Source organism: Spea bombifrons, chromosome 13, assembly GCF_027358695.1.
Source record: "Spea bombifrons isolate aSpeBom1 chromosome 13, aSpeBom1.2.pri, whole genome shotgun sequence".
Taxonomy (NCBI): Eukaryota; Metazoa; Chordata; class Amphibia; order Anura; family Pelobatidae; genus Spea; species Spea bombifrons.
In genome coordinates, this window is record NC_071099.1 from 8,959,032 (window position 1) to 8,975,739 (window position 16,708).

The following is a 16,708-nucleotide window of genomic DNA, read 5'->3' on the forward strand; positions in this document are numbered from 1 at the left end:
ACATCACTTTCAAACAACACCCCAATATGTGTTCAGCAACATCTCCCGAGTACAGTCATACCCCTCATGCATGGGTTTGTTGGGTTGTTTGGGAGGTAAAACGCCACATTTAGGAAGTGCACATTTTTTAACTTGGAACTTTTACATCTGGTCATTCTGCCCCCATGTCCTAATAGGACCATCTTTGAAGCCGGCTAATTCAATTTACCCCATCAAACCATATATTTTTGAAAACTAGACACCCCGAGGTATTTCAAATGCTAGTATTTTAACTCTTTCCATGCATGAGATTCTACCACCAGCCTTTGCCACACTTTGTGTTAGTATTTTTTTGGTATTTTTTTTTACACAAATTGTACTTTGGGTATACATTTATAGCTCCAGGTATACGTCACTATCAAACAACACCCTAATATGTGTTCAACAACATCTCTCGAGTACAGTGATACCACCCATGCATGGGTTTGACTGCTGTTTGGGGTTAAAAGGCCACATTTGGGAAGTGCGCTTTTTTTCCCCTATTTTGGTCAGTCTGTGCCTATGCCCTATCTTTGAGCCTGGCCACTACAATTTACCTCATAAAACCATATATTTTTGAAAACTAGACACCCCAAGGTACTTAAAATGGTAGTATTTAACCCTTTCCATGCATCAGATTCTACCACCAGCCTTTGCCACACTTTGTGGTAGTATTTTGTTTTGTATTTTTTTCACACAAATTATACTTTGGGTATAAATTTATAGCTCCAGGTATACGTCACTATCAAACAACACCCTAATATGTATTCAGGAACATCTCCCGAGTTCAGTCATACCCCACATGTATGGGTTTGTCTGGTGTTTGGGGTTAAAATGCCACATTTTGGAAGTGCGCTTTTTTTTCCCCATTTTGGTCAGTCTGTGCCTATGCCCTATCTTTGAGCCCGGCCACTCCAATTTACCCCATCAAACCATTCATTTTTTTAAATTAGACACCCCTTGGGTATTTGAAATGCTTTTATTTAAATTTTTCCATGTCAGTGCTAATTTTAGCACTTGCTCATAATAATAAACTTTATTTTTTTATTTTATTTATTTTACTCTTTTTGGACTTTTTTTTTACATTTTGCTGGAACTGGATAGTTCCTCTAAAGCATAATAATTTTTAAATGTTACCATGTTTTTTTTAAGCTTTTTCTTTTTCCTTTTTTTTTTTTTTAATTTTTTTTTTTTTTTTTTTTTAATATTTTCCTAATCACATAGTGATTAGAAAGCTGGGCTCCATTGACTTGTATGGTTGAATGCAGTACCTGTATTCAACCTGCAAGTGGAGCCAGAGTTCACTAGAGGGTCTGGAGACCGTCTAGCCAACTTTTAAAACTTTATAATTCTTTTTCCCGGGCCGCCGCCATCTTGCGGATGGCGAAGACAACGTGCAGCTGCGGCTGTGACCGCTCTCCGGAGCGGTCACAGCCCACCCAGAGGTAAGTGTTTGGTGTCGCTGGATGCCTCCTGAACGAGGCATTCCAGCGACACCATTGACGTTTAGGAGGTGATCGTTGATCGCCTCCTAAACGCTTTTAAAACGGGCGTCCGCCGCCATACAATGTATGGCGGCTGTTGACGCCCCGGGGAGGGGCCAGACATGGCCCATCATGCCGATCTCGGTGTTGCTGAATGCCTCGACATCGAGGCATTACAGCAACACCGTTTAAGCTTAGAAAGTGATCGTTGATCACTTTCTAAGCTTGTTTAAGTCTCATGACGTGTCAGGTACGTCATAGGTCGTTAAGTGACCGTTTTGCATGACGTGCCTGACCCGGCAATGGACGTTAAGGGGTTAAAAATTACCTTCCAAAACAGAAATAAAAAAATCTGTTATATTTAACATATTGAAATGTACAAAAATATAGAGTATACAAGTAGATTAGCCTTTTTTTGTTTTTTTTTGTTTTTTTAATAAACTTGAGGATTATTTGACACAAAAAACATGCCTTGTGCATGTACTCCCCCCCCCCCCCCGTTTTTTTTTACTGCAGTGTAATTCTATGTTTCCGTCTACTGTGACCAACCTTAACAATATGTGGATAATACTTCAGGAAAATATGTCTGACAATCTCTATAGTGTCTCCTGTTGGGTGGGAACTATAGACCTTTCCATTGTAGATAAAGCCCTTTTCAACGCTAAAGACAGCTTTGTTAAACTTTGTTTGACTGAAGGGCACTTGCGTGCTAAGACTCTCTACCAAGTACCACACAAAGAGACTCCACCGCTCCTGATAATAGTCTTGCACTAGTCCACCCAGTTGTTTGTTGGCATAGTCCAGTATATTACCATCAGGACCCCATAAAGTGAGCTGATTACGCGCATTCATGTCATACAAAGCAGCTTCATCTTTGGTGGATGCCATTAAACTAGCTGCTTCCAGCCAACGCCCAAGCAAGAACTGCGGCTGGCTGGAAAGGAGGGCATCAAGTTCGGGCAGGAGATCATAAACCAGAACACCACCTGCAGTCATTAGTTTCTGTAAATCCTGATGTTCATATGCAGACTTGATCTCCACATAGTATGCGGTTACTAGCTGCTGTACAGATTCCCTGGTAACGTCTACCAGATCATACAAGAAGGTTTTACTGTTGGCCATTGTAGATGAAGCAGCATGCATGAGCCTCCAAGCCTCAAAGAGGTCATTTTGCTCATAGCAAATTTCTGTGTTCATTTTTAAAGATGGTCGTCTGACTAGAGGGCTGTGGTTGTGGTCCTTCCAATTCTGTGTACAATTGTAGACACTACTCAGTAGCATCTGCCATGCTGCCCTGGCATTAGAATTTTTCTGACCATAACGCCTGTCTGCATAGCTGGAGATCCACTGAGTCAAATTGAGGGGTTCAGAACGCCAACCAATTTCATTCATCAACTCGTATATCATATCATTCTGCTCTATGCCTTCTGGAGTAAGCCCTGTGCCGACCATAGTGGAGTTTTGAAAAGAAATGGCATCAAATGGTCCTTTGTTGATACTTTCAACTTTCCCAAATAACCCATGGTTTCCTCCAAAGTTATGGAGCATGCACCAGATAAATGGTTGACCAAAAAATGATTGTGTGGTTCGGTAAGCTGGTGTAGTCTCTGCAAACAGATCCAGTACAATAATTCTTCCAATAGGTGCTCCATGTAGGAGGGCACGAACCTGTGCAGGTTTCCAAAATGATGGACTGTTAACAAATAGCCAACCTTGCATCAGCCAAATGGCATCCGGATCCACTAATTTAAAAAAGACAAAAAAAAACAAAAAGTTAGTTACAACTTAATTCAATAGGACAAAAAAAAAAAAAAAGACATCCGCTATTGTATTGTGACATATGATTCTGCTGTCTGTCAATAAAAACTTTTAAATATGCTCCCTGCATGTGAATGTTAGTGTTCTTATTGTCTCTACAGATGTAAACCCGCATCTCCCTGATCTCCAATAGTCCATACTGGGAGTGCAAAGCTTCAGGTACCAACTAGAAAATAGCAAGTTATATTTGTGGTTGTGTCACTCAACTTTTCTTTTTTTTTTTTTTTTTTAAACGTATCAATACAACAATTTTCTTACAAATGACAATGATGAAAATAACATTTGTGTGGTCTCTTGCTCCGAACATAAACTAATAATAATACCTAAATAATAATAAAGTGGCACAGTAGCAATTCATGGCCTCTGGAACACAATTTTACTTGATGGCAAAGAACATATTTTCTTTAAAGGGAAACCCTATAGGAAAAAAGTATCCCAGAGTACTAAATATAGTGCTGTTTACAGTAATGTAGTTTAGCATTGAAAAAACTTTTTTTTTTCCAACAAACTTTATATGCAGACTCCCATTTGCGATATTTTGAGTGACTTTTCCTGCTCATTCACCACACTGAGCTTATTCTTTACAGCAATGCTAAAGAAGTCATCCACAGACTTTTGCTGGTCAAAGGGTCCTGCTGGGTCATTAACATTGAGCATTTATATGTACCACAGGCAGTATAATAATGGGCCAAGGTGTTTGGTTAGTAGACTGGGTTAAGATAGCAGAACTAGAACGCATTTAAATAGCTAATATGCAGCTGCCCAAAAATATTATGCAAAAAAAGCACAATATTTTTAAACTAATCTGATACTAGTAATATATAATATTAACAACTATGCAGTTGCTATTTGTGGAGCTGTTCTAGTTGCAATAGAACGCAGTGCTTTGTATGATCATCTCATTCAGGAACAATTTCCACCTGTATGCAGTCTTACCATCTGCCATGGATTTAAATATGGCACTGCTGATTGTTGACAAGTACGCTGGATCAGAAGAGGTGGGATTCATCTCATTAAAAGTGTCAGAGTTGTAAATGTGGTCAGTCCCAAACTCCCGGATCATCTCCCTCATAAAAAGGCCTCCTATCTTCAGGAAAAGAGGATCTTCAGGGTCCAGAAGGTAGCTGCAGGAATAGGTGCAGTTGAAATTGCTCCACCCGCCAAGCCTGGTTACGTTTACCGTAGGAAACACCCTGGAGAGAAAAGAATAGAAAATAATTGGTCATTAGACCTCCAAGTGGTGTCTTAAATGTAGATTTTATTTATAAAATAACCAAACATTTGTAAACGTTGCACTATTCACCCTTAGCAGTTTATCATTCTAGTAAGCGTTAACTTTTTTACGTCGAGCAGAGTGAAGCTCATCTGTAGCTTGCGGAATAAGAAGTCACATTGGTATTTATACCTTACAATGCCTTGTGGGATGTGTCCGGAAAATGCTGGCAATACTGTGATCATTCCTAGAGACCTCATTCTCGCCAGAATTTTATACTGCAATTAAAAGGAATCAAAATGAACATAAACTTCATATTGCCATTATATCAGCAGACTGCACAGAAACCTCCAATAATTGAGATTCCTTCCCCTCTCATGATTTAGTCTTAATACTATTGCCATAGCTATTTAAATTCAGATCACATACAGCGCATTCAAAAATAAAGATATTTTTACTGACAAGTGGAAAAAAATCCAGGTGTGTGTACGTTGGTGTAAAAATTTGGATTGAGGGTAATCTGAAAGGTGACAATTCCTTGTAAAGCAACGCATCGGCGTTTACAAAGAGTAAGGTTTTATCAACAGAAGAAGAAAAAGAAATCAGATCCCAAAACAACGGTTCAGAATTCCTTTGCACATTGCTTTAAAGCCTTAGTTATGAACATATCACACAAATATTTTTACACCCACCTGTACATAAATACCGGGCTTTATGCAAGCCTAGGTCATTTGGACATCAGAAAATGAGCCATGACACTTTTGATTTAAGACTTTTACATCCTCAGGGTAATAAGCAAAAATTAATGCAAAACTCCATGTTTGTTTTACATAAAAATCGTAAAGTACAATTATTTATAATTAGTGTGTCATCTCTAATTTGTCTAAAACAGTATGTTTTTCTAGGCTATTTATACAAATAATATTTTATACACTGATTCATAGTAGTATTTTAGCTCATTACCTGCAAGAACAACTGATTTTCCATCCATGAAGAAGACAGAGGGCCAGCCCAAGTGTGAATATTTCCCATTCGCCCCCAGGCCAAAAAAGCTGGTCCAGTGAAGAAGTTATCAATTTCTGATTGGTTCAGGCCCAAAGACAAATAAACCTAAGTTCACAAGAATAAAAAGAAATAAGCAAGAATGAAGAACATGGGCTAAAGGGACAGTTGTGTTATTCCTTTAACTTAGGTCCAGTGGCACCCATATTAGTGTTTTTACCTTGATGAGGCATTGAACTGCTCACAAGGTTTGCATGCTATTGTGTTAGACAGATGCAATTTTACTCAATGATGTTTGGGGGGAAAATCTGTCCCTTTAATATTTACAAATCATAGTGCTGTAAAGCACCAATATGTATAGTATGATCCCTATTATTTATGACGAATTTAATCACATAACTGTTGCAAATTACAATAATAAATCTATTGAATGCTATCCTATACCACACTCTAGTGGTACACTTGGGAAAATACATTAACGCTACTTAAAATAATACTGGTCCCCAACCTCAGTTCTTATATGTGTGAGCAGGACTACCCCAACAAGGGCACCACTAATCCACTCCCATTTCACATATTAACATTTCATCATCCTTTTGGTCCCTTGTTTTATACATATACACACACATATATATATATATATATATATATATATATATATATATGCACACAAGGACCACCATCGTATCTCCTATGAAAACTGTGTTCAACAAAACACATACATTTTATAACAACACACTTGGAAAGCCAGTCTTTGCTTAACGGGAACTGTTCCTGCAGGTGAGTTCTGTGTCTTTGTCCTGATGTTTGTTTAAGGTTTTAAAACCAGGCCATTATAATATCAAGAATATCCTTTTGTTGCCAAGGGTGTGAACGTTGTAATAATGCTGTATTTATATATATGCGTATCAAAATATCTGCTTGGTATCCAGTCTGAAAAACATTGTGTTCCTGGAGAGCTGTCAGGAGGAAAAATGCAAAAATAAACAGACTGCTGGAATAGCATTTGCTCATAAAACAGGTCTAGTCTAATCTATTTTCCCCTCCTGACAGCTCTCCAGCAACACAATGTTTGTTTGGTTTTTAGCTTGGCCATTAACGGGGCCGCCCTCCGTAGTTTTGAGGCCACTTAAAGAATAAATGCACTGGGTCTCCCAGATGACCCCTTTTCTCAGCAAAGGTAGAGCAGACAAGCTGTTTGGGGGCACTGGCAAGTCATTTGGGCACAAAGATGGTGCAGACAAGCCATTTGGGGCCAAAAACATAATCGAAGTGTTGCAGGAGACTAGCGACACCTCTACCAATTATATAAATTATAAGGAAGCCTTAGGAACCATGCAGATTTCAGATTTAACAATATATTTATATCGTGATTTACATACAGCCATTACCAAACATCAGCTGTCTCAGACAATTAACTCCCTCCAGGTGGACCATTGTCTATAAAAACCTTTACAATAGAATGAATGGATACAAGCTCTCTTCTTCTTTTCTGTATAGAGAAATGGAGACTGGCAAAGAGTGTTAAAAAGGCTTAGATTGAGAGATAAAGGACACGCAGAAAGACAATGCATGTGCATACTTGCCAAAATTGAATTCTACATACAGCTCGACATATATTATAGCACATAATGCCCATGTTACCAGGGGTGTGTGTGTAACAGGACAGGGTTCTGCTAATTTGTCATAATTCAAAGCCCTATTAGCAATTGATAGTGATAACCTAACCTATTTGTCCTTTGTCCATTTTCTCATGTGATGTTTGTTTTTGTGTAAATAAACAACTTTTTCCCCCAAATACAAGTTGGTCTATTTTGTGCCTGAGCTCATGTTATGGTTTGGACCTTGTTTACCCAGAGTATTACTTTGTTCCGAGGACTGGAGCGGCTACCCATCTTGTAGCTAGACAGAATGTGAGGAAGGCAGCCAGGGTGGTCCTACTAGACCCATTGGTACCAGTTACAGTGTTGTGTTACATTCTGGCCAGATAACATCCCTTTCCCTCCCTATAGTTGCTGTTGTGCCATGCTTGATTTTGGTTAGTTATGTGCAAAATTGTCAATGGACTCCTAAATAATGCACTGGTCAGGACTGTAAACAACCATGCATGTCACACCCAAGAGACCTTAACATATGATACATGGTACTAAGATAACCACTGAAAAGCAATTGGAAGCATGATGTGGGTCGGCATGCCTTATATTATTGATCAAACGTCTTAAATTCAATCGAATGCAGCTTAGTAATCAAATTGATTTTGTAACCAAGAGAGAGGGACATCCAAATGTGCTATAAAAGAAGATACAACATTTTAATAATGCTTTGAAACATTGCATCTTTACCTCTAGAACGTGTTAATATTTAATATTTTAGATGATGAAAAAAGGTAAATGAATCCTATATAAAATAAATTTGTACACAAATTTGCTGTGTCATTGAAAAAAAAACCTACCCGTTGCCAAATAGCTTCCTGACCTGTGAAAGCCAGGGGCATATTAATGCCATTGAGGGCCATCCAGTCTATTTCCTTTTCCCAGCGAGTCCAATCCCACCAGACGAATGAGTAACTGGAGGTGCAGACATTTTGATAGTAACGGAACCTGAAAGCAAAGGAACCCATGAGAACTACAAAACAGCTGCCACTTATACAAAACTTCTGGAAAGGACACAACCTTAGCTTTCATCTGAGGATAAACATAAAAAGGAATTATACTAGACATTTTAGATGTTTGTTAACCGATTACATAAACTATTATAGGAATCTAATGTTGCAGTTAATTATATTTCAATAAAAATATACATTTGTATGTAGTTTTTATTTTCTTAATGAACTGTCTGATAGAATATGATGGTGCTATATATATAAATCAATAAATCCTAATAAGATATGGTACTGCAACATATATTTTGAGAACAACATGGACAGTTGTCCATTTATTTACATAATTAAAAGAAAAAGAAAATCTATGTTTAGCACACAACTCGCCGTTAGTGACCTTCATGTGTCTACAACCCTCTCCATAAAGCGTATACCTTAACTTTACTAAGTAGAACTATTTGGCTTGTGTTATTCCAATGTATTACTTTATGTAACAAATGTATGAAGAAACTACCGCCAAGTTGCTCTCATAATGATCATTGGCTCTGCAGCAGTTTGAACTACAACAGAGCCTTAACCGACAGACCTGGAAGCATGCTTGACTTAAATTTCAGGGATGGATTTTTATGGGAGTACATTGTTGACTGTGATACAAACATTAACCCCTAAAAGGACATGGTTGGATCATCGAGAGGGGTTAACACTGCACAATCGCACTCATGGAGTTAAGCCTCAATGATTGCTCCTGTAGGAGCGATGAGAGGCTAATGGGGGGAGGGTGCAGGGCTCTTACCGTTAGTGGTCAGCAGCAGCACCTCAGTGGTCACCACAATTTTGGCGAACTGGGAGTGAACGTCTTTTGTTGCGAAGGGATTCATTATAACTCACCACAAGTCATGTACATCGCTAGCTCTGGAAATTATCTAAGCAGAGGTCTGTTTAGACACCCGTGTTAACGTGTGGAAAATATTCTCATTGATTTTACATTCATGCCACTGATTGGCTGCTTCAAGTCGCTAATTAGCGGCAAGAAATGTCAAACTATGGTCAGCTGCTGCTGCAGAATGAGCCAATTAAGTGCTTTATTTTTATTCCTTTTTAAAAGAATATATACTGAAGTACTTTAATATACATATACATACTTCTATTGTGCGGTTGTCAGGAACACACAAGTCCCTTTAAACTTAAAGGAAATCTTACCCTCGCCAATAGCATGGAAGCTTGTTTGAAATGGTAAGGAGATGTCAGAAAAATAGTAGGGAATGAGCAAAGCCGACTGATTATTTAAAAAGTGTACAGCAGCAAAAGTGAAAAACATTCTAAACATGAAGGCCAACTAATCTTCAAGAGATACCCTCTGCTCCCTGCTATGATTTACATAGGAAACAAGACCATGAATTACACTTTGAAATGATTCCAGATGTCAATTAAATGGGAAGAATGTCCACAAAAATTTTCAAAGCTCTGTTATTTATTGTTTGAATGTAGGTGAGTGATTATCTCTCTATCAGGACCCTAGACAAGGATTTGACTTAAAACAAATGTTTTACTTGAAACCACACTTATTTAGAACAGATCTTTTACTGAAGGCAGGAAATACAGTGCCTTGCAAGAGTATTCACCCCCATGGCATTTTTCCTATTTTGTTGGGGGTGTATAATTTGATTTACACAACATGCCTACCACTCTGAAGATGCAAAATATTTTAATTGTAAAACAAACCAGAAATAAGACAAAAAAAAAACAAAAACAGAAAAAATACTCAATAGAGCATAACTATTCAACCCCTACTGCAGATAACATGTGGGGAGAAAAGCTAGCATCTGCTGTATGGTAAACATGGTAGAATAAAACTGAGCTTTATGCAACAACAACAACAACAACAACTGTCAGGCCCCATCCTTGATTCCAGTCTTGCTCTTTGTTTCAGCTCTGTTTCCTTTATAAGGTGTGCCCCAATCATGTGTTCTGTTTGTCTCAGTCAGCAGTCTAAAGGAATGTCCTTCTTGGTTTTGTGTATAGATTCAATGTTCAGGTTATTAGTACTTCCCTAGGCAGGGTTTAGCGTTAGGACCCACCGAATATTGGAGTACTTTGGCGTAGCGGTGGGCTAAGCATACTATGGCCATAAGATGTGACGGAATCTCCAATTGTTATCTTGTAGTCCTAGGCTAGTTCCTGTATTAAAGTGTGTCAGTTTGTGATGTAACCTGTATCCCCGGTGGAGGGGTGTCCTCTATCCCCGGTAGAGGGGTGTCCTATCCTATAACCCCGGTAGAGAGGTGTCCTGTCCTGTTCATGTCGGATCTTGAGTATTCCTTGTCTTGTTCCCTGTTATACCCTGTATTATGTATGTCTTGTCCGGTTATGTTTATTGCTTGGTCTCCCTGTCCCTTGCTCGCTATGTTTCTCCTGTACTCTGCTTAGCTTCCATACTCCCAGCCTGCAGCATCCTGCACATGATTCTAGTGCTATGTCTCATGCCTGCTCCGGGGTGCCTGCAGGATATCTCCAAGTTCTGGTTGACATCAGCTGTTATGTCAGGGCGCTGGTATGTGGCTGCACAACCCTACATGCCCACCCGGGAGCGTGCAGTCACCCTGCACCAGGCTCTGTCTGCTACTGCACAATAACTCCTGAACACCAACTTTAGGCGCTCTAGGTCATTACAGTCGTCTGTATGGACCCAGTTCCTGACAACAACAAATACAATCCAAACTGCAGATGCAAGATTGTGAATGCTACAATATGTATATGTATGTATATTTTTATTTAGTTCCAACAGTACTAAACAATATAATAAAGGCAAGGTACAAAAAAATGCATTCTTATAAGTTCAGTACTCTGACAAGTCAGGGCTGTTGACAATTAAGGACAAGCCGTATAGCCCTTATCTTTTTTAGCCTTTGTAACCGTCACACCATTTTAATTTTTTTTAACCTTCTCCATTTTAAACCTCTATAACACTAACTATTTCTTGCATCCTTTTCTGACCTTATCCTATTGTCTGCTTAAAACCACCTTTCCCTAATTTTATGAATCACCCCCTGTTAAACCCTAGAGACCTTAATAAATTGAGTGTGTAGGGGTACTGTCATTCCCAATTATCTATGTTTTGTGCCATTCCAATAACATGGATGTAATGGTACCTCTCATTTTTATGTACTGGGCCAGTGATAGGGAGGTGTTTGATCTCCCCAACAACCCTGCTCCATGAAAAGCAATGGCTCTTTATAAGTTCTGGTGTCGCCTTATTTGCTTACAGTGCATTTAAAAAAGTCATTCCAAAACTGAAACATATTATTTTACAAAATTATTTATTTCATTACTACTAAACAGGTTTTCATTTCTTGAAATGAGTATAACCTAAAAATGTTGGCCATAAGACTGAGGACCAGTGTTCCCTCTAAGCTGTGCGCTTGTGTGAGCGCACATAGCTTTCAGAGGGAGCGCACACGTCCAAAAATTGTGCACACAACCAGTAGCGTACCGAAGGGGGGGGGCGGTCCGCTACCGGTTGTGCTCGGGTGGGGAGATTTGATTTGATTTCATATCCCGGCACACAACACTGAAGCCACGCCCACCACCTTCACTGCACTGGAAGGACAGGACACAGAAGAGGAAGAAGGAAGAGGAGGAGGAGGAAAAGTGAAAGTGACAGAGAAAAGGTAGGAAAACATTCAGTGAGAGTGGATTAGTAAGTGTGTGAGAGTGATGGGTGTTATGCTGTATTTTATGCTGAATGTTTGTGAATGAGTGTGTGTGTGAGAGCATGGATGTGTAAGTGTGCGTGTGTGGGGGATAGCATGGCATAGGGAGGCTGTAATCATATTCCTATCATGCCCACGTTCCAGCATGTACTGGCTGCCTGGGCATGATAGGAGTGTGATTGCTGTTAGCAATTATATTTTTTTTGTCCAATTGTGGTGTGTTAACCACACCTTTATTAAAAGTAAGTAACACACCAAAATTAGACAGAAAAATTTGATAACAATCATATATATATATATGATTCGCTCATGATTCGCTCATAATTTACTTATGCAGTGAGAATTTCACCTGTAAAAAAAAAACACTACAGTAAGTAATACTGTTGTGTAACTAATACTACATTATGACACTATAATGTAGCGTTATTAACCATGAGCCAGCTGTACCAAAAATATAGAACAACAATTTAAATTTAACATTTGCAGAAGCATATTGTGCGCAAAAAATTTTGGCTCTGGGAAAATTTTTGCACAAGAGAAATTTTCTGTGCACACCACCTATGAAAAATTAGAGGGAACATTGCAGAGGACCGTTTTAAATTATAGGTTATGTTCAGAAAAGTAATACAACAACATGTTAAGACAGCAGTGAATGATCACATCCTAGACATAATAAGGCAAAATGAATGCCTGGTAGTCCCTTCGCTTTGGATTTTAGGAAGTTCGGTCTTGATTAAAACAATGTTAACCAGATCTTAAAAGCATGCAGCGTGGAAAAAATCCTGTAAGACAAATATTAAACACAGCTGTTCTGTCACATGCTGATAATTAAAGGCAGCATTGAAGATTATTTAGGTAGGAGACTTAATATCAGATATGTGAAGAAAAAAAAAAAAAAAAAAAAAAAAAGATCTTAAAGGTTGAGTTGTTTCAATTTTCTTATCTCTGCTGCAATTTGCTACAGTGGTTCAGGGGCACCTTTTTTCTCCTTTACGGTGTAGCTTTGAGTAATAATCTTTCAGGCATCTGTGAGGCAAACTTGTATTGGGCTTTATTCAGCTAATCATAATCAATCAGTTTTTCAGTTATTCAGTTTTTCAGTTATTCAGTTTTTTGGGTTTTTTTTAAGTTTACCAGCAGCTGTTGGTTGTCTCTTCATAACATACAGCTCTGCTTGGTCATGTGCACATTATCATGCTCCTAATGCATTCCTCCTCACTTGACCTACCAAACCTTCAGAACACATGAAGGCGGTGGTCCAGTGAAGTGATCATGCCCCCAGCACAGACCTCAGCATCTGCATGTCTGGTGATGATTGGCTTGGAGTGCCAGGATAGGGTGCTTACATTCAGCATCATGCATGCTTTCCACCAGGACTGCATTTTCCTAGGAGTCACAGATTGGCTTCCATTGAAGCATTACACTGTCTCTTAACTGTCTCTAACCAGCCCATGGAACCAGGGGTTACATGATGATCTGCCCCTGAACTGATCTCGGTTTCAGTGAGATATAAGCATTGTTTCACTGAGCTGGCACTTGTCACTCAGCAATATCTTGCTTCTAATGCAGTGCATTTATCTCTTGGGTTTGTGATTAAATCCATCAGCACCCCTTGATACCATCTCTACTTTACATACAAAAATGACCCAACTATTCCTGCAATGCCAAACCTTGAGATTTAATAGGCATGCTATTTTTTTTCTTCAACATTGTTTTCAAAGTTCTACAAGTAAATGCCCAAGGAAAAAAGAAATGCAACGTTCTTTGGAGAAAGAAAAATGGCGATAAGACTTTGCAAGTCACGTGCCAGGTCTCAGATCTGGAAAAGGAACTGAAACCAAAGTACAACACCCCAACGCACTGTTCAGTGCCTTGTACATAGCATCCAGTGAGCTGAAAAATGCAAAGGGACATCACATCTATGTGCACATTGGACAAAGAATATTCAACTATAAACATTGTATAAATGTTTTCAGTCTCCCCCCCCCTGCAGCTCCACTTCTTCTCCGGCCTCTTCTTCTGTCTTCTTTCTTTGTCCGATTCTCTCCAGCATCAGCTCCACTGACCAGGACTTACGGAGCGCTTATTCAAAAGGGCGCAGCCTCCATGGACACATCCTCTCCCCTGATTGGAGAAACATGGAGAGACTGACCACGTGGCATGTGCCGTGGCTCTGCCGCTTTTGTGGTAGTACTCCAAGAGGCCTGGACAACAGAGCTGATCCTGGGGAGAAGCATACAAAGAAAGAAGAGACAAAAAGAAGAGGCAAGAGAGGGGCACCTGCAAGAAAGGAGACAGAGACAGTGAGGCAGTCTGCAGAGAAAGCAGGGAGATATTGAGAGAGGGGGAATTTCCAGGAGACTTTGCGCTCCAAGCGCAGAGTAGTTGTCGCTTATCAAGTTTTCAGTACCCGCTCGGCGCCCCTCTCTCTCTCCTCTGCGAGCCCTCTAGCTCGGTCTCGGTGCCAGCTTGTAATGCTAAGTGCCACAATATGACGTCATTTCCGGTGCTCAGCAGTAAAGCAGCGCGCACCGTGGCAGAGCAGGGAGACTTGCCGCAGGACTGCTGAAAGGTAAGTGAAGTACAAAGGGGGGGGTGTACGGTAGATAATAGGGAGGGAGGGTAGATAATGAGAAGGTAGGGAGAGGAAGGGTAGATAATGACCCCTGGCGTCAGCAGGGGGAGGGCGGCGGTGGCATTTAAAACTTCGCCCCAGGCAGCATTATGTCTTGGACCGGCCCTGACTGTACACCACCAGTTCAACAGTTTTTGTTAACAGACTAAGACTTTTCTGTTACAAGAGCCTGTACAACTTGCGACTGCTGCAAATGCAATAAGTGTTTCCTTTATTGCTACAGATGAACGTGTTTACGATACTTAGTGTACTGTATGTTAGGACCACTAGACTCCACTTTATCATAATACACTACACTTGTTTTGCCTTCTGTCCCAATAACCTAACCAACTTGTGATACACTACTGCAGAGATGTGAGGATGGCCCCACAGGAGGAAGCTCGTGTATAGGAGAATATGGCTTTTATTACATTGTTTTGTCTTTGTTGTGTCTTTTTTCAGCCAAAATGAGAGTTAGCAGGAAAGTAGTGGTTTCGACTTATCAACTGCAATGTGCATTATGAAGGGCTAACCCCATGAGCCATATTTGCTGGTCATGTATAAATGAAAAATTACATCAGATTTCTTGAACATCACATCATGAAGTGAAATAAGCATTACAGCAAAGGATTTCGCCTTTTCTGTAACCTTGGGACCTATGGGTAACTAGTTATGTAATTTAGACAAATAATCTCTAAACTATATTATTTTCTTCATATAAATATTACCAGAGCCATTGAATGCTCATATTCACCCATATTTAAACATTCTGAGTTCCTAGAAATAAAGATTTTGGGAAAAAAATATCTTTGGTTTATGATTCACCTACAGTGATTGGCACATTATTCACAGTCATTTGGTGACATTGATGATTAAGAGTCTTAATCACATACCGATACACTTATTCTACATATGTTCTAGAAATAAAGGACAGAAGAATTTGGGTTCCCAAGAAGGACACTTGGGTGCTATAGTTATTTCCAAGTAGGCAGAAGATGTACAATTAAAAGACTTACAGCTAATATATTAAGCAGGGAGATTCCCACAGCCTGTACTATTGAGATAACCTGACAGAGGGGGCAATAAGTGGACATAGAGCCAAAAATCAAGTTCAATATGATATCCATATATACAAAAAAGAGGGGTAAAATCTTATTCTCAGGTGAACTCCCATTAAATAGGTTAATACTCGAAACCACAATTCTACTAATAAAATGTCTGTTGCTGAAGATTTCTCTTTAAAGTACTATTGCAACCAAAGAGTTTTAAGTTCACATTCAGCTAATGTTCATATTCTTTGAATTTGATAAATAGATATAAGATGAAAACATGAAAATTCTACACAGACACAAACAGAACGATACATCGTTTGCGCTATAACTCCGTATAACAAGTCTCTCCGCGAAAGCAATTGTCTGACGGAAATCTTGTCCTAGAAATAACACGATTTTTGTTGTATTTTGGGAAACGAAGTTAGAAATTCTTGCACTTTTCTAACGCTAGATCCCTGCAGCCTTTACTGTCAGTTACACAGCGCTCCACTCACAGCGATCCAAATAGCGAATAGTCATTACCTGTTTGGTGTTTTAACCGTAACTGTTGAAGCCACCGATGGAAGAGTAGAAGGCAGCTGCAGCTGAACTCCTGACCATGAGATGTGGCATCCACAGTAGTATTTCAAGTAATAGTAACATCCCGTGGCAGCTGCCACACCGCTGCTCCCGGCAACAGACACCTTTCCGGCCCCCAGCGAGCTCAGCTGATAAGTGTCCAGACCATCCTTGCCAGCTAAAGAGGCATTTACAGTTACTAGAAACTCTTTCACTCGGTCGCCGATCAATCTTTGTAGCAAATCTCGTACCGCGCCGGTCTGCACATCATCGCTTTTCTGGGGTTTTAAGTGGGAGAGGGTTTGGAATACACGTCCTGGGAAGACTTCTCCAAAGGAAGCATGGAGAATGATAAACAACAAAAGTGTCTGCATTCTAGAACAAGATCCAGATCAGGTCTCTTCTCTAGAATGTAGAGCGGAGCTCAATATCTGATCTCTCTAGTCTTAGGACTTGGCTCTTTGCCTGTCTTCATAATATTCCATAGAGGTATGAAGTATCTTTATGTTTACGGACTGAAAGTGACAACAGAGCGATATGACGTGCGATATACCACCTGATTGCCTTTTACCCAACATTTCCTGATCGTTGTTGAATGAAATGACACGCCTGATTGGTCTGCTGAGCTGCCATTTTATTG

At 39.7% G+C, this 16,708-nt stretch overlaps 1 protein-coding gene across 1 annotated transcript; it reads right to left on the minus strand.

Annotated features, from left to right (window-relative positions):
* Window positions 1-1,915: 1,915 nt before the first annotated feature.
* NAGLU (N-acetyl-alpha-glucosaminidase) lies at window positions 1,916-16,507 on the minus strand. Its single transcript, XM_053453657.1, has 6 exons — window positions 16,033-16,507; window positions 7,988-8,135; window positions 5,497-5,643; window positions 4,726-4,811; window positions 4,257-4,513; window positions 1,916-3,244 (listed from the first exon to the last, which is right to left on the minus strand). The coding sequence occupies exons 1-6, from the start codon at window positions 16,440-16,442 to the stop codon at window positions 2,010-2,012; spliced, it is 2,283 nt and encodes a 760-aa protein (XP_053309632.1). The 5' UTR covers window positions 16,443-16,507; the 3' UTR covers window positions 1,916-2,009.
* Between the last annotated feature and the right edge of the window lie 201 nt (window positions 16,508-16,708).